The following is a 20,386-nucleotide window of genomic DNA, read 5'->3' as shown; positions in this document are numbered from 1 at the left end:
AGGTATCAAATACAAATTCAATAAAGATCAATATTATGGGTTGGTGTTAAACAAGAAGATATATTGGGAAACTATGGTTTCTAATGGAGGATTGAAGGATGATCATGGAAGCTTGATATTTCAACCACTTTGTGAGATCAAATGGTTGACTGATATTACATGGTCCGTATCATCAGTAGTAGTGATAAGATTGGAGAAGAAAAATATTTGTTCAGAAAGAAATATATTTCTCTTATTGAAGACCCAAATGATCTTCGTGCTCTTAAGGTTGTTGAAGTTGTTGACAATAGAGTTCAATGTGATGTTCTTGATGTTCTTGAAGTTCATGATAAGAAGGTTCAAGTTGATTTTCAATACGAAAAGGTTTTTTGCTTCATTGGAGTTCAAACCGATGATATTTTGTGTTCTTGTGATTCGTTTGAAAGAATGATTCCTTATCGGAAGCCGGTGGTTCAAGAAATTCACAAATATCAAACTCCAAAGGATTTGATTCAAACTCAAAATGTTCATGTTGTGGAAAGTGGGTTTGTTCATGGAGTCAAGTCTTCAAAATGCAAAAAGATGAGAAAGAAAAAGAAGAAGAAGATCAATCGCAAAAACAAGCGGGTTTACTCACAAAAACCGTCAAACGTTGTGAAACTGAAATTCGTTAAACAAATTTCGGTTCCAAAGCAACAATCTCCAAATGTTGCATTGAATTTGAAGTCAAAACCCAAAAGTGTTGGTGGTTCTTTTGAAGATATTCTTGGATCATTGAAGAACACAAAGAACGAGTTGTACATCTCGCATGGTGGATGGTACAATGTTCGATTTGGAGATTTTGTCATTCCAACAAAAGAACCAAGATCTTCTAAATTCGATTCGTTTGTTGAAAATGGAACTCGATTCGTCAAAAACGTATCTCAAATTCTCAAATAGATTCCAAAACGTCCAGGATCTCGATTCGTGTTTTTCGTTTTTCAATTTTGATCGATTTGCCTCATTGGATCAAATCCGTTTCAACCCCATTGATGATCCAATAAATTTTTGTTTAGATCAAGCCCAAACAAAAAAAAATTCAATTCTGTTACTGTTCATTCATTGGTCTAGTCCAAAATTACGAGTTGTTTCTGATCATGATCTATTTTGATGTTTAATTTCCATTAAAAAGCCGAAATCGAAATATAAATTTATTTATTGTTCGTTAATCAATTCATAAGCCCAAACATCAATGAAATACTGTTCACAATCGGCCCATTCATATGCATTTTAATCCAATATCTGTTAATCGAGCCCAAAGATTCATCCAAATCATATATACGATTTGATTATTCAATGTTCTTCATCATGTGCATAAACGAGTTGTACACTCTTGTGTGTGTTCATCGTTGTTGAGTTCTTGTCTTCATATTGAGTAAAATTCTTGAATCGGATAAATATTCCAAACAATTTTGATTTTTGTATTTGATTTTATTGATTGAGTGAACAATTGAATAAATTGCAATGTCGATTTGTGTTTGTTCGCTAATGAACTCGAGAAGTCAAAAACGCTAAAAGTCAAAATCGTGTCTTCCAGTCAAAGCCGATTTCAATGAATCAGTTCGGAAATTGATTTGGGAATCGAACCTTGAGAATAGATTTGATTCTGAAAGCAGATGAGATGTTTATGTTTGAGGAGTTTGCTTTTGTCATCACTCGTAACTGAGGATGACTTGGAATCGAAATTGATTGTTGATGGTTCGTTATTGATAGCTTGAGTAGGAATTTGGAAGTCGATTGAACGAACACTGTGAAGTCGTTTTGGGAACTTGATTGGTGAATTGATTTTTGATTTCGTTTGTTGATGGAAGAATTGGAGGATCGATGGTTGATAGATGGTTCGATTGCATTGGATTTTGATACCTGTGAAGAAAAAGCGAAGGGCAGGTATCGAATTTGATGTCGATGCGATGAAAAGCGAAGGGCTGCTAACAGATTATGGTTATTGGATTCGATATCTCACAGTCGATTGTTGAATGTTTGATAACGAAGGATTGTAAGCTAATTTCGTAAGCTTGGAGTCTGGATTCGTTATTGAGAAGTCGTTGGTATAAAGTAAGTGATTATAGAAGGAACTATAGTGGTTACTAATTTTACTAAAGGAAATATATGATTTTCTTAAAGAATGTTTTCATTAAATATAAAGAACGGTTACACTTAACTCCGTAAGTACCAAATGAATACGCCAGGGTTATATACAGTGAAGATCTAACAAACAATGGGATGTGTGACTTCCGCCTCATTCCCTGTTCCTTGTTTGGTTGTGGGCTTAGGGCAGATTCACACAATCGATTGTCTGTTTACTCTAAATTGTATATAACTTGTTTCCATTTAGTACTCATAGAAGGAAATGTAGAGTCATTTTTACTTATCTTTCATCATATCAGAAGCTATAGGATTTTCTGAAGGAACAAGCAAACTTTTCTAAAAAGAACTTACAACATACTTTACATCACTAAAATACTTATGAATTCACCGGCTTAAATGTTGATCTACTCTTTCAAAATAACTTGTATTCTCAGGAAACTAGTAGACAGGTACGCGCTCTGGGAGTCAGAAGATGAAGTATAGTAGCTGCATGTCTTGTTTTGTTATTTACTTATGGTTTCAATCATTTGTAAATCACTACTTTGTAAACACTTAAATATTAATACAATGGTTTTTTGTTACTATGATTACTATGATACATGTTTTGTGATACTAAACATGACATCCTCCGCCCCCGAACGTTTCCGCCATTCCGGTTTGGGCGTGTGACAGATTGGTATCAGAGCATTGTTTATAGTGAACTAAGTATATCAACCTATAAAAGATATAAAACTATAAATACAATGGGGGCCATAGTGCTCTGAATAATAATATATTTTAAGAATATAACAATACTTTAAAAAGTATACATACATGCTTATACATATATAAATACTAGAACAAGTATCACAAGAAGAATAGAACATAAGTATTTAAAGGTTGAACATTGCGGTCAAACCTGGACAGTTATGTAATCATATCAGGGATCAATATAGCCTGATCAACTATATTCATTTGAGATGTGACCGACATGTGTTTGGGAATGATGTTGTGACAACCAGAAATTTCCATTATGTACGAACATTATCAAGTCAATAGAAGCTAGACCAGTTGCAGTGAATTTCAGACTTTTCCGAATAAGTTTGAGTATTTCATGGTTTACATTTAAGGAGATATAAGGAGAGTGGATGCACATGGGTTTGTGCAACTCGAGTATTTCAAAACTTTATGATATTAAAGTTCATTTCTGGAATAATAATATTTTCTGCCAAAAATCCCAGGACTATATATATGATTCTTAACCAAATTATTTCAATAGTTACATTTCCAACTAGAGAAAAGGCATTTTCTCTCTCACGGATCTTCGGTTTTTCATCCCAAATTGTGAGTACCTCTCTCTAGTTGTATTATATGGCTTATAATGTGTTTAATAACATAGATTACATAGCAAAACTGGAAGATTCGAGAGTTTACCGCCCAAGAACATCTTGCGGAGTAAACTCTTATATAAGGCTTAAATGATGCCTAGTCCCTTCCACTTGTTAAGTAACGATCTTAGGCTTGTATGTAGGTGTATTTAAGACTAAAAATCATCCAAGAACACCAAGGTTTAAGTGTTCACAGCCCAAGAAGTTCTTGGACCGTGAACTCCAAAATCAAAGGCCAAAGAGTGCCTTAATCACTCCTAAAGCCTTGGACAATAGACCCTATTTATTCCTAGTTAATTTGAGGACTTTAAAACATCAAAAGCCCCTCCCAAAGAGAGATTACGGCCCTAATCTCCAATTGTTATGGTTCTTGGGTCGTGAACATCAACGAAGGGTACCAATGTGTGCCTAAGGCCTTCATTAGCCTTAGATAATTGTCTAGAAACTATCCTACATGAGCTTGGGACTTGAAAGCATAAAAACACCCCCTTCCATATGAGTTTACGGCAATAAACTCAAAAGAATTGGCCTTGGGGCTGTAAACTCCTCAAAGGAGTGTCTTAATACCCTAAACTCTTCCAAGGATTAAACCACAAAGTAGAATTGCTTCTAGGGATCATGTAACACTTCAAAACACATAATATCATTAAGTTTGGGAGCTTACGGCCGTAAACTCAAGGGTTTACGACCATAAACTCCTTGTGTGGGGTTTATTGAAGAGTAAACTCATGTATAGGGTCTTTTGGAACCCTAAACCCATTAGTCTTGTCCCACAACAACCTAGATGCAACCCTTAGGACTTATAACACTTATACAAAGTGTTTTCATGTTCTGGAGTGTCCCAACTTAATTTATTAGTTATAATTTGGCTAATTAGTTATATATATGTTCATTATATGATAAGTAGGCTGGTGCGTGTGTACAAGTCTCCGTTTGCCACCTAGCACAGTATCCGACAATTCAATCCAATCCACTCAACACAAGTGAGTTCATACCCCTTAACTAACATTTGAAATAATTTTAAATGTTTTAAATGCTTTAATGGGGGGAATACAAATTGAATACTTATAGTTATTACATCAATCACATGTGATTAATAACTACAAAACCAATGATTTTATTACTGTTCAAACTGTTTATCAAACTGTTTTACTTCAAACTACTTTACAAACTCTTTTACTTATCAATTACTATTACTTAAACTCTTTTATACTTATTATAAATTGCATGCCTGTATATGTATGGTTATATAAGCAATGTTTAAAAGGCTTAGGAAGGCCGCACGCCCTATTTCCTTTTCTTTGATTTGGATGTGGTCTTGTGGGATATCGGGTAGCTATCGGAAGGTCATTTCAATATTAATTATATATCATGCTTACATATGTAGTCATAAAAGTTCTTCCATATTCATGCATGCTAGTTACATCATTAGTAAGTTACCATCGGGGTAGCACAGTTTAATACTTATACTATTGTTAGATCAATGAGTCAGTTCATTCATGAGTCAGTACTTATTACTACGAGAACATATACATTACATTACTATGAGAACATATACAACTATACTAGAAGAAGAACATATACGATTATACTAGGAAGAGAACATATACAAACAGTACTAGAACGAGTAACAATACATTACATATACATGAATACGTTAACAATTGTGATCCACTATATCGGAGCATGCCTTCAATGTCATGGCCCGAGTTGTAGACAGAGTCTCTTGAAGGGAGAGCGTGAGTTTGCGTATAGATCTATACTGGATTGACTATCCTACACCTTGCTGCTAGCTATAGTCAGACTTGCAGGTCTGCGGGTGCCAAACGTCATATGTTTTTACGACCTACATTTGTCGTTGTTACCCAGTCGATAGTATGGTACAATTAATCACATGATACCTTAATATAAATCCGGTTTAAGGTAGTTAGTACAACAGTAGTTCCTATAATACAACACTACAGTACTACAATAATTTACCCTTTACATATATTTAGTGATTATTTCACTTAAACATTAATCTACAAACTATATTTTGTTAATGATAGTTACACTTGGGGAATTACTCACTTTTACAATAAACGAACATACAAACAGTTACGCCTTGGTAGAAGGCTACTTTTAATAGAAAATATAGGTTTTTCTAAGAAATTCAAACTTTTACAAACACTTACAAACATTCACATACTTTTATCACCAATGTATACAAACTCATACTTAAAACCATGTTCAAACGTTTTGATACAAACACCGACACTAAAATACTTATGAAATCACCAGCTTAATGCTGATAAACTCTTTCAAAATAACTTGTATTCTCAGGTCGACAGTAGACAGGTACCGAGGCCAGCTTTTGAGAAGATGGAGCGCATCCAAGACTCATCTTATTATTTTGATTTACTTTTTGGTGTCTATAACTGTACGGAACACACTTGTATTAAAATTATATACTTAATGCAATGGATGATGTTGTTTGCTTATTTACCGTTATATTGTGTTGTGATACGTTACATGACGTCCTCCACCCCAGAACGTTTCCGCCGTTCTTGGTTTTGGGGTGTGATAGATGTGGTGTTGCAATAGTCTTTAAACTTACCTAACTCTATTCATGGGATTTCTAGATCTGAACATAAAGTTAAAATACTATGGGAGTATTTTATGTTACTACAAGACAACAACAAATTTAAACCTTAAGGATTTTGAGCATTCTAACACTCCTATGGTGTACATGCAACCCTAGAAACCTTGGATCTATGATACATGCAAAATTTGTTTTTCCAAGGTTTATATCCTATCTAGCATACATGGGGAACTTTTAATCATAAAACTAAGCAAGAAAACATACCTTATAGTATATTGGATTCCTTGTAAACCTTGTGAGCCTAGCACCTCAAGTATGATGCCTCAAATCTCTCACACAACCCCCAAATACACTTGGAATAACTTAGAGAGAAATGATGAACACTTAGAAATCGGCTAGCCCTCACTTGTCTTACTTAGTAGTCGATTTTGGTGAATAACATGATGCTTATATAGTGTGTTACAATTAGGGTGACACAATGTAAACCGTAATTGTCATGACTTTTCATTTCCATGACCCATGGGTTCTATAAACGCTATAGAGCATCCATGGAGCATCCTATGGGTCTTAGCCCAACTTGATAATCCATGAAGCATTAGCCCACTATATAAGTATGGATGATCTACACAATCAACCTATATGTTTAATTAGTCTTCTTTTGTTCACTTAATTAATTCTTGATCAATACGAATTAAATAATACTATTAATAGAACTTATAATATATTAATAAACCATAAGTGTTATTTCTCTCATTTTAGTCTATCCAAATGGATGATGTCATTCAACCCAAATGGACCATGCTAATCGGGTCAAATACATTCCAGAAATAGTTATGAACTTAGACACCTAATCCAACAAAAACATACCAAGTTCATTACATTAAAATACTATAGGAGTATTTTAGGCACTATAAATAACATATGTGAGAACTTAAAAGACCCTTCTGGTAGGTCTATGATTATGGAGTGCATACTTCCAAGGTTTTATATAATTGAGAATTTATAGACTTAGAATTTGTGATCTATGCTTCACTTCCTGTTCCTTGTTTGGTTGTGGTTTTGGAGTAGGATCGCTTATTTGAAGATCTATTTAATCTTAAATTATATACAACTTGTATACATTGCGCAATTATAGGAGGACCCAGTAAGGATCACCCCATCATGTTACACTTAATCTCATAGATTCTTTAGACACTTCCATTCTCGTACGACAAACCCTGATAGATGTAACCACTCCATCATAGCAGTTAGCAGAGGAGTCAAGGAGAGACAAAAAGAAATTTCCAAGAAGGGATCAGCCGGAGTAACTAAAACGTCTTATGCGTCTCACTAATAAATAATTACCTTAATTGACTTCGTGAGCTAGTTGATACACTACTCACATTATGTGTTAGAATTATTTCTTTTCATGCAGCCAGTATCAGTTGTTCAATTCATAGAGATTCATTTGAGGATAGCCACTTCTGATTCATAAAGCTTATTTTATATAGACTCCCTTTATGAATTGTTTCCATAACCCTATGAATGCCAGAACCAGATACACTCAGAACTAGGATAACATTGTCATTCAGCTTTCGGCTTATAACCATTGCTATAGACTTATTCCCATCTCATTTGTGTTTTCTTTTTAGCAAGATGTCTCCACGTCGATCAGCGAGACGCACTACTCCGATAACTCCAACTCAAACTCCTCTACCTCCTCCACAATTCAATCTTGCTGCTCTCCAAGAAGCGATAGATGCCGCAGTAACAGTTGCTCTAGCCCATCTCAGTGAAAGTGGTACCAACGGATCTGATAGCGGTACCTACTTAACCAACCCCGGAGTTACCTACGGACACCCACTGGAGTGTTCATACAAGGACTTCACGAACTGTAAACCCAAATCCTGTAATGGAAATGGTGGAGTCATTGCTCTGATGCGATGGTTCGAGAAAACAGATTCGGTGTTTGCAATATGTCTGTACCCAGAAGGGAGCATAGTGAATTTTACTGCCTGCACCTTAGTTTTATAATACCATAGTTTATATACCAGGGTTATATATAATTAATATCCGATAGGGAGTTACATGTGTGCTTTCCACCTTACTTCCTGTTCCTGGTTTGGTTGTGGGCTTAGGGCAGATTCACCCATTTAACTGTGCGTTCGATATTAGATTATATATAGCTTGTATAAATTAAGTGATTATAGAAGGAACTATAGTGGTTACTATTTTTACTAAAGGAAATATATGATTTTCTTAAAGAATGTTTTCATCAAATATAAATAACTATTACAGTTAACTCCATAAGTACCAAATGAATACGCCAGGGTTATATACAGTGAAGATCTAACAAACAATGGGATGTGTGACTTCCACCTCATTCCCTATTTTTTGTTTAGTTGTGGGCTTAGGGCTGATTCACACAATCGATTGTCTGTTCACTCTAAATTGTATATAACTTGTATCCATTTAGTACTAATAGAAGGAATTGTAGAGTCATTTTTACTTATCTTTCATCACATCAGAAGATATAGGATTTTCTGAAGGAATAGGCGAACTTTTCTAAAAAGAACTTACAACATACTTTAGATCACTAAAATACTTATGAACTCACCGACTTAAATGCTAATCTACTCTTTCAAAATAACTTGTATTCTCAGGAAACTAGTAGACATGTACGCGCTCTGGGAGTCAGAAGATGAAGTATAGTAGCTTCATGTCTTGTTTTGTTATTTACTTATGGATTCAATCTTTTGTGAATCACTACTTTGTAAACAATTAAATATTAATACAATGGTTGTTTGTTACTATGATTACTATGATACATGTTTTGTGATACAAAACATGATGTCCTCTGCCCCCGAACGTTCCCGCCGTTTCGGTTTGGGGGCGTGACATTATGTGACCTAGATATGAAGTTTGGACGTAGGAGCTTAAGGGATTAAGCACTTCATTAGGAGGTTGGAAAGCAGCCTTGTACGTAGGGTGTACCGAAGGGTATGCTAAGCATACAAGGTCAACGCCCCGATCCTCGGTCAACTGCAGGGTACGCCCCACATACAAGAGGAGTACGCCTCACGTACTGACTTAGTTAACCCGATTGACACGTTTGACTTTGACCTGGATTTTTACTAGGGTTTGACCGAGAGGTATTTTATGTATTTGAATGGTAGCCTTAGTTTTGGTTACTGTTGTTTGTAAAAGTGACCGGTAATGAGGATTTTGGAGCAGCGGGTCAGTTCAGCTTTTCGTCTGTTTGTGAGGTGAGTCTTCCTACCACCTTGAGTAGGTCGAAGGCACCAAGTCTGACCCATTGTATCGTATGATTAGGACTATATGTTATCATGTGATTATGTTTCTGTTCTTGCATGATTTATGTATTAAGCTATATGGGCTCGGAGTCATTATGGACACGGGGTTGATACGGACCCGACACAACTATATGCTGTTATTTTGGGTTAATACGAACCCAAGGATTCATATGGGCCTGACACAGCCACATCTTGTTATATTATATGTATGATGTATGTGGTAATTTGAGAAGCTCACTAAGCTTTGTGTTTACAATTTATAATTATGGGTTCAGGTACTTCCAGTTCAAAAAGGAAGGGCCTGACGTGATGACACAACATCCTCCCCGCATGATTTCCGCACTTGATGTATTAGTAGTCTGATGTTTTGGAATATTGTAATGAATGATGGTTTTTGATACAATCAATGAACGAAAACTAATGGTTTTGACCTAATTAAAAATGAAAATTTTACTCAGTATTTTTGGGATGTTACACACATACGATGTATCTCAAGGATGAAGGTTCCAAAAGCTACTACATGAAATATCATGATTAACTAACACCATTCATGGGCCTATGTATTAATGGGCTAGGCCTATTAGGGATCTAGCTCTTATCCTTAGTCTATAATTAGGGATGCCTGCTAGTCATTTGTATTTGTCTTGAATTCTAGTGAATAGGTGAATCTCTATTAAATTGTACTCTTTTTGAGAACTCGTAAACTAAGAATACTCCCCTCCAGCCCGTGGGCGTAGGTCGTCTTAATCGAACCACATAAATAATGTGTATTTTGTGCTTTTAGTTTCGTGTTTAATCTGTATTACTTCCACACAATATGTTATTGGCAATAGCATTTTAATTATCATCATTCTTGTGCATATAGAACCATAAAACTTACAAGTATATAAACTTAAATCCTTATGTTGTTATTTAATGCAATAAAAAACTAACTTTCCTATTTTTGCATCGTCCACTTAAAAGAAAGTATGTTAGTTTGCGATTTCAACACGTTTAAAATACCTGACATCGGAAGGTATAACACTAATTAGTTTTCTAGTATTATTAAATATCCATACACACTCCTATAGAAACCACACAAACAAAATAAGTTTTTTTTGTCAAAATTATAAAATAGAAGATGCATTGACATTTCAACATATAATTTTAATTGCAAGTAAACTTAATGAAGCATAAAGTAAACCCTTTCAAACTAGGGAATAATGTCTCTAAAAAATCCAAATACACACATTCATATGTCTCTATATAAATGACATTTGTTGTAAACAGGTGAACATAGAAATCTTAGACTCACACATAATAACATATACATCATTTTCCTTACTATGGGAGTTAGGACATTATGATTGACCTCCCTTATGTAGCTTTTACATATTTTACACACATACATATTTATAAACCTCTTTTATTATTAATAAAATTTATTTAGGGAAAAACTTATCAATCATTTGAGTGTTTATGGAATTTGATTTTTTCTGCTTCTGGACATCAGTCGGTACTTTGACGTTGGTAGCTATCCCTATGGCTTCAAGAAACCATATAACGTACCATGTAATATCAATTTGCCACCACTCTAATCCATGTCGAGCTGAATATTCAAATGCATGATGATTATTATGCCATCCTTCTCCAAAAACAAGCAATGCCACCCACCTTCATGAGATATATAAACAATAGGTTATCAGAAACTATTATTTTACTTAACGCATATATATATATATATATATATATATATATATATATATATATATATATATATTTGAAACATACCAATTGTTCTTGGAGAGATCGCCAGTGTTCCAAGCTTGGTGTCCCCAAATATGACAAATAGAATTCAACATAAATGTGGCATGGTACAACCATACTATTCTAACACCCTGGATGGATAGATTAAAAATAATAAATAATATCATTAAATACGAAGTTTTATATTCATTACATGTAAATACCTCAAACTTATTTAAAAGGGTTTACATCTATACTTTTGTAAAAGTTTATATATATATATATATATATATATATATATATATATATATATATATATATATAGAGAGAGAGAGAGAGAGAGAGAGAGAATCACGAACAAACACACATGGATGGATCTACATTGGATCTCGGGGTTTCCCGGGAAGCTCCTCAAAAAAATTTCAGTAGTATACGTTCTTCAGGAAGGTTTTGTTTATGTTGCAGACCTTAATATAAATTTGTTTAGCAAAATAACAAAAAAGCTTTAGTTGGTTTAGGTGGTCATGTCAATAGGGTGTTATTTGGAAGGTTGCAAGTTCAAGTCTTCTTCCTAACAATTCTTTTCTTTTATTTTCACAACTATTTAAAAGGATTTTATATAGCATTATAGGGATTTTATACCTATTATATTATGATGTTGTGAAAATTAAACACAAATACCGAGTTATCTAAGTGGTAAAGTATTGTACTTTTAACTTGGATGCCCCTATTTCGAATCTCGACCTTGACACGCGTGGATTTTATTTTGTTTTTCAGTTTCTATCCTATATCTCTTCAGTTTGTTTCTTATAATTCAAAATTTTTCCTACATCAGCCATAACATGAAACATAGCTTCTATACATTGGTTATATAAGCAGCACAAGTTTCGTAATTCTCAACAAGTTAAACGTCCAAATGGGTTTGAGTTTAAACCTGAAACCAAGTTTTGAAAACAAAAAAACCGAGGACCAAACTATCGGTTTGGGATAACCCTTTACTTTGACCCTGACTCTGCATTATATATGTATGTGTGTGTGTGTGTGTGTGTATATATATATATATATATATATATATATATATATATATATATATATAATCAAAATGACCTTCTACTTGTTAAATAAACAATATTTAAACAAGAAAATGATTTAATAGGATAATATACATTTCATCGTACACATTTAATCATTGAATTTTTTTGTCCATATTTGAGTATTCTCCTTTTTTTGTACATATTCAGTCCTTATAACTGGTTACAAGTTAAGCTGAGAAAATGACATAGCAAGATTATCTAATTTATTGTTCGTTCACATTGTCCTTAATGTTTTCTTACATAGTCGATCCTTATGACCTGTTTCTTTAGTTTTTCTCATGACATCCTACGTGAGACAATCATTAATGAAGTGTTTTCACATATGGCTCGTCATTCAGTTATATAAGTACCACAATTCACGAATCAACCAAATAATATTAGTGTCCTAGTTTTCTCAAAGCAAAAGATGTTTTCGGCTTCGGTTTCATGTATCTTTTTTGTAGACAACGACATTCTTTGTGAAAATTTAAACTTTTTATGAGGTTGATTTTTTGTCATGGATGTGTAAATTTAGGAAGAAGTAATAAAAAAAAGAATCTCAATGTCTGCCATGGACATAGATAAAACCAAAGCCGAAGACATCATCTTCTTATAGAAAACTAGGACATAAACACTATTTGACAAATAAATAAATTATGTTACTGATATACGTGAGGGACAAGCCACATATGACAATACATCATTAGTTATTGTCCTACGTAGGATGCTCATAACAAAACATATTGAAATTTGTCATAATGATTGAACGTATACAAAAACATTAAGGACTAATGTTATACAAACTGAAAATTGTATTATCCTATTAAGTTATTTTTTTCGACTTAACCTTAAGTAGCTATTTATAAGTATCAAACATATACAATATAATACAAAAAAAAAAAAAAAAAAAAAAAAAAAAAAAAAAAAAAAAAACTTATATGGTCAAATATTGACAAAAAAAAAATTCAGTGACAAAATATGTACAAAATAAAAAATATCTTACCTATTAAATCATTTTGCTTATTTAAATTACTCATTACTAATATATATATATATATATATATATATATATATATATATATATATATATATATATATATATATATATATATATATATATATACATACTCAATTATTGTCACAAAAAAATAGATTTTAACTAGTATTATATATAACACTAGTTTATAACCCGTAGGAACCACAATTATAAATTAATTAAACTTTTATAATAAAAAGTTATAATTATTAATCAATTGTTTTAAATAAATCATTTTAAATAATTTCTTAATTAAGATATATATCAAATTTTTAAAGTTACTATAACAAATTTACATATAATTAAAAAATATATAATGAATTTTAGAATGAGTTGGTTAATATATCTACATGACATATGACATAATATTAATGATGAGTTGTATTAAAATGACACTCGGCAAAAGAAAAATTAAAACTATTCATTTATTATAATAAAGATTATTTATTGTTTTCTTAATTATTATTCAGTTACCTTTCCTTATTTTACCAAAATTGGTAACAAAATTTAATGAGAAAAATTTCACTCACATATTCATAGTTAATTTTCTTTATAATCTTTAATGTATTAGAATAAACATTAACATTAAGAATATTTATTTATATAAATATTAGCTAATATATTGAATTTCCTTTTATTCGTTTATAATTATGTAAAATTATATTCTTATATGATATTTAAAATCTCCACTTTTAGTTGAGAAAACTCAAACGACATCAACTCAATAACATCTAATATCATTATATCAATGTTCAGAATGAAGCATTTTATATGAATTTAGTAAACTTAACAATCTTATAGTAATTACTTCGTGATGGTGAGCATTTTAAAGACCCAGTTTTTATTTTTATTGTTTAATTGCCCCATATATATATATATATATATATATATATATATATATATATATATATATATATATATATATAGAGAGAGAGAGAGAGAGAGAGAGAGAGAGAGAGAAAGAGAGAGAGAGAGAGAGAGAGAGAGAGAGAGATATGTGAGAGCATCTCCAACCATTCCGCTAAAAATATCACTAAATTGTTGTCTTTTTAACACCAAAACTTTTTTCTACTCCAAACACACACTAAAAATTTATACTAAAAACATATTTTCATATTATAATATAGAATAGAATAATTATTAAAGTTATAAATTTATAAAACTAACCAAAATTTTATTAAACAACTCAAAAGATGTTTTGGTGTAATGAATAGTGTTACACCAAATATAGAGGTTACTATTGAATTCCACCGTTTTTGTGTTAAGTTTAGTAGTGTATTGGAACACAATTTCACACCAAAACACTATTTTTGTGTATCCATTGAGGTTGGTCTGAGACAATCATATTTTGTGAGATATGGGGACACAATCTTAATCATTCATTTAGGATATCAAAAAAATATTTTTAAAATACAAAATAAATGAAAATTTATCGAAAAAATTTTTTAATATTATTTTTGTTATTTATTTTATCAAAAAATAAAAAAAAAGTTACCATTTTTTTTTTCAAAATATATGTTAAATATTTTAATAAATTATTACTCCCTCCGTCCCAAAATTATTGTCCATGTTTGACATTTTAAGTCTATTGTGTTCAACTTTGACCTTAAATAATTATTTTTTGTTATATATTTTTTATGCAAGATAAATAAATAGATTATTTTTTAAATATCTATTTATTGTTATAAGTTTCATTAATAATTATATAATACAAATAAAGTTATTTATGGTCAAAGTTGACATGGAAAGACTTCAAAAGTCAAACATGGACAATAATTTTGAGACGAAAGGAGTATACTGTAACTATTCAAATCAAATTTTTAGAATGTTATAATATTTTACTAGAATATTATACTATAAATATTCAAAAAAATTCTAATAGAATATTAGAATATTCTAATAAATCTAACAATTCAAGTAGAATATTATAATATTTTAGCATATCTTCCAATTTTTAGTAAAATATTAAAATATTCTAACATTCAAAAAATTCGATTTGATTATTTACAGTGTAATATTCTATTAGAATATTTCACTTATATTTCGAAAAAAACGGTGATTTTTTTTAATTCTTTTTGGATAAACTAAATAACGAAAATAATATTTAAAAAAAAAAGATTTTTTTAATTTTTCCTTTTGTTTTGCACTTTATAATTTTTTTAATTTTTTTATCTGCAAGATTAGTGGTTAGAATTGCGTCTCAATGTTTTACAAAATTAGCATGGTTTATATATATATATATATATATATATATATATATATATATATATATATATATATATATATATATATATATATGCAAAAGTTCAATAGAGAACCATAATTATTGGTTATTCAAGAAACCAAATCTTTTTTTTCAATTTCTAGAGCTTATTCTTTATCGGAAAAAAATATAAAAATATCTAAATTCATATATTAACATTGTGAATGTGAAAAATACTTTTCGGATTCACTGTGTGAATCCGGATTCACGTTGTGAATTTTCAAAAGTTCACATTGTGAATTTGACTTAAAAATAAAAAAATAAAAAAAATAATCGAATTTGATATCATTGGAAAAAGGATAAAAAATTATGAATTTCAGTATTTTTAGGTTTTTTTTTTTTGATAAAAAATAAGTTCTAAAATTTAAGAAAAGATTGGTTCCTTGGTTCTTTGGTTAATTATGGTTTTCTATTGAACCTCATCCTATATATATATATATATATATATATATATATATATATATATATATATATATATATATATATATATATATAACATTCTTAAATCAAATATAAATGTTAGTGATAATATGCCATAAATTATAAAATTGAAAAAAAAAAAAAAAAGTTACCATACCATGCCCCAGACAAGGTATGGAAATCCACCACAAGCATATAAGATAGCCCCACATCCATATAAATGCAACATATACGTTTTTTGCATTATGATGTAAAACGTTTGCTTTTTAAGATCTTCAGCATTTTTACGATCTGCATACTGCATCAAAATAATAAATTTAATATCATTTTAGTACAATTTAAACACTCAGTACATAAGAGTATATAACAACAATATTTGTTCAATCATAATTAAAATTTTGATTTTTGATATATGAATATCATTATGAGACCTTTTCAACCATGTATCCACTGTCAAGTAGCCATCCCATATGACTGAACCAGAAACCGTTGATGGGTGAGTGTGCATCTTTATTCGTATCAACGTATTGGTGATGATATCTATGAGCACTCACCCAACTTATTGGATCTCGCTGCATATAAAGTATAATTTAATCAAATTAAGAAAAATTACATCTATATGTCTATTATAATAGAAGTTAAAATATGCAAACCACATGCATTTTAAACTTGAATGATCTTTTAAATACCCTTTGAATAATATATGCAATAATAAATCAAGAAATATTATAACTGATTTTTATATTATGATACAACTTATAGTAATTTATTGTATATATGTTTTCGAATAAAATATGATTTAAAATATATATATATATATATATATATATATATATATATATATATATATATATATATATATATATATATATATATATTTTGTTTTTATATATCTGTCATAATGGAAAATCATATAACATTAAATCCCTATAAATCATTTCCTGTATAAATAAAATTTATACATATAAAAAACAATTAAAAACACAACCAATTAAATTTCAAACCAATCAAATTAACAAAATCAATATTTTGATATTATGACATTCTTATAATAGTTTATTGTATAATTGTTCCACTAAAACCATTACCTAAAAGCAACATTTATTTGACTTTTAAGTGCCACAGCTCAAAGGTTTTTATAACTCATGGTATGTAATTCATTAATTGAGATGTTTTTTAGTTCAAGAAACATGTATTTCTCTTTTTAACTAGTCATATTATAATCCTTTTTCACCTATGGCATTTAAATCTTAATTTAAATATTTTCAATTTGATTTGATATTTTCTTTTGTTAATTTTCATCAACCCCGAGAGAATAAGACAAATGCAATCACTTTTTTTTGTTTAATGTTGTGATAATCATTTAAGTTATCAAACCATTTCATATTTAAAGTTTTTTGTAATATTTAGTTCAAGTTAAAAGAGTCATGTCACTAAAGAGCTTCTAGCTCAGTGGTATCGGATGTTGTCCTTACTCTTAGAGGTTGAGGGTTTAAATCTTATTGGAGACATAGGTGGAATTAGGAGTAGAGTAGATTTGTCGTTTTAAAAAAAATCATGCAATTAGATAAGCAATCAATGAAATTAACCCATTTTTACTAAATATGTAAAAATAAATAATTTAACTACAAGAACCCCGAAAAACTTCTTTTTTGCTAAAAGTTTCTCTGTTGAGGATTTGAGGTGACATTCACTAAGATAACTCAGTTTAATACATCGAAAGATGATTGTGTTATTCGGTTACGATTATGTAGGACCTGGGAAATGATGAATCATAACTATAAAAACAATATAATTGGCTTGGAGATGGTACTTGTTGATGATAAGATATATTTTTTTGTTTATGTTTTTTTGTTTGTTATTGCTGATAGATGCATAATTATAATTCTAAATATATCGTTCTTTGAATTGTGTGTCTACATATTGTTAGGGTCAATAAATACATGTTTTCATAAAAAAGAATCACAATAACAAGTACAAGACGATTTTTGAAGAAAAAAAGTCTATGGTAGTAGTGATTTTAAAGTTGCCAAATAAATGTGTTTCTTTCTAAAAATATGTTTTTCTTTGGCTATTTTTAAATAGATAGCCTATGTTTTTAGAAATGTGTTTTCTTTGGTTGATCAAATATAATTTATATGCTTATTTAATCAACTGTAGTTGTTTGAAGATGAACAAGTTATAACTATTTAGGGTTTAATTTTCATTATTTTTATTTTCCTTCAATGTTTCATATTGTTTTACATCTTTTAAAATTATAATTATCATTTAAAGAATAAATAATTTTGACATCACATCCTATTATATTAACCATTATGATGTCTATAAATGAATTATTTAGTTCTAGTTTCTCAATATTTGACATTATATATATTTTAGTTTTTAGTTTTATTCCTATTTCTATTTTTATTTTATATTTTGAAGTTTTACTTTGTTTTTGTTATTCAATACAATATTAGCTAAAATATGAGTTCAATTAGCTTCGATACAAAACTTTACGAATAATATTTTCTAATATAAGAATACTGGATACCTTATGAAATTCATATATTTTAGTTCTTTTTAATACGTTTCACATAACTAAACATAGTATTATTGTAACTATATTTATTTTCTATTACATTTTAGATTTTGGGCTTATTAATGAAAACATGTTTCCTTATGTTTTAAAGTTAGTCTAATAAGCTATTTTTTTTTTTAATTAACCATAGAATTGTTAAAATGATACCTATTAAAATAATTTATAGATTCATTTCTACTTACTACTTAAATCATCCTACAAAACAAAACACCCTCAATTTATTCCAAATAACATATAAAGTCATTATTTTAATTTCAGAGTTTCATTTCTTAGACAATACACGAGGATTCATCTAGTTTAATATAACGACGGAGGTAAAGGCAAACCTGAGCTGCTAGGACTCCGAAATAAACAAATGTGTACTCAAGCCATTTGGGGAGTTTGAGACTATGGTGGGATAGAAGTCGATGATAGGAAAGAGTGATGCCCAAAATTCCAGTTAGCAAATACCCAATAAATGCAATAAAAAAAGAATCCCATGTGAAGGTAAATGGTGCAAAAAGGGCAAGTATATGAACAAAAAGAAACCAGGATGCCACTTGGATGTCCACATTTCGCCATTTTCTACCCCAAAAGTAGTTCCTAGTTCCTATCACAACCACGTTGGAAAACGGTATTTTATAGTTATCCTGGTTTCCACCATTGGAGTTAGAGAGTAGCACCAATAACTTTCTCATCATTTCTATCCTGCCAAATAGCTTTTTGTATTTTTTTATGGATACAGAAACTCTTTTGGGTTGACTACCTAAGTGTGATCAGTTGTATATTTATAATAGAATAAATTACACAAATGGTCCTATGGTTTTTGCTAATCATCATATTTGGTCGTTTACTTATTTTTTTAGCTCGGCTGTTCCTAGTGATATCATTTTCTTACAACTATCGTCCTTAACAATTGAAAAACGTTTGCCATATCCATTTTGATTTTATTTTAACGTTTGTTTTTATTGTTTTCTATTATTATAATAAGTTTAATCTAGTGTGTCCCACCAATCCAACACCCTATACCAACCTCCTCATTTTTTTTCCATCCATTGTCAAACAGGGGATTTTAATTGCACCATAAAATACTAATCAACTCTTTATGTTGTGCAACAGGGGATTTTAATTGCACCATAAGATACTAATCAACTCTTTAAATACATATATTTCCTTACATTCGTCTACTCAATGTCATTAATATGTTTTTGTTTTAATTCTTTAATAAATTAATCCTTCTTTTATATTTTCAACCATCATTGTTTAATTTTATTAGTTATAGATAGGTTCCTTAAGTATATATGTTTATATATTTGGATGTTCTTTTAATAGCGTTTTAGAACAATGTAAATTATTGAATAAATTACAAAAATAACACTTATAGTTTGAGATAATTTGTATGTTTATTACTAACTTTTTTCTTAACTCAAGCGGTCCGTTTCTATGTTTTTGTTACGCACTTAGTCTCCTTCCGACCTAAAAAGACTATTTTGTTTTTTTTTCTTTATTTCCTTTTTGAATTTGTATTGCATATATCTTGTTTATGTTAATAAAAAAGTTAAGATCACACCCCAACCTCTTTCTTTTTAAGATTTACGTGTTACCTCTTATCTCCCTTGTCTCGTTCATCGGAAAACCATAAGCTCATGCCAAGGGCGGATGCAAGATCTCATAGTAGATGTGTCACGAGAAAGTCAGGGGTTGCACAATAATAAGAAAAAAATTAAAAATTTTCAGAACATTTTACACTGTGTCCGGAAAAATCAGAGGTTGCACAAGCCACTGCGTGCCCTATAATGAATCTGCCACGGCCACAAGCAATAATAACCACCATTTCTAACACCGGAATAAATAACCATCAGATATGCTCCAACGATGCTACATGCTTCGACCACAAACAAATCCCGTCTGCTACCTACATATCCAATAATATGAACATTATTTTTTTTATAAATGTTCATC

The 20,386-nt window shown here is 30.3% G+C and overlaps 1 protein-coding gene across 1 annotated transcript; it reads right to left on the bottom strand.

The window, feature by feature from the left end:
• Nucleotides 1-10,523: 10,523 nt before the first annotated feature.
• On the bottom strand, nt 10,524-19,167 carry LOC111893616 (palmitoyl-monogalactosyldiacylglycerol delta-7 desaturase, chloroplastic). The gene is made up of 5 exons (XM_052768045.1): nt 18,772-19,167; nt 16,296-16,436; nt 16,022-16,162; nt 11,118-11,224; nt 10,524-11,000 (listed from the first exon to the last, which is right to left on the bottom strand). Exons 1-5 carry the CDS (start codon nt 19,123-19,125, stop codon nt 10,769-10,771), a joined length of 975 nt encoding a protein of 324 aa, XP_052624005.1. The 5' UTR covers nt 19,126-19,167; the 3' UTR covers nt 10,524-10,768.
• Between the last annotated feature and the right edge of the window lie 1,219 nt (nt 19,168-20,386).

The sequence above is a fragment of the Lactuca sativa genome, chromosome 1 (assembly GCF_002870075.4).
Source record: "Lactuca sativa cultivar Salinas chromosome 1, Lsat_Salinas_v11, whole genome shotgun sequence".
NCBI lineage: Eukaryota > Viridiplantae > Streptophyta > Magnoliopsida > Asterales > Asteraceae > Lactuca > Lactuca sativa.
This window is presented reverse-complemented; position numbering and strand designations above follow the sequence as displayed.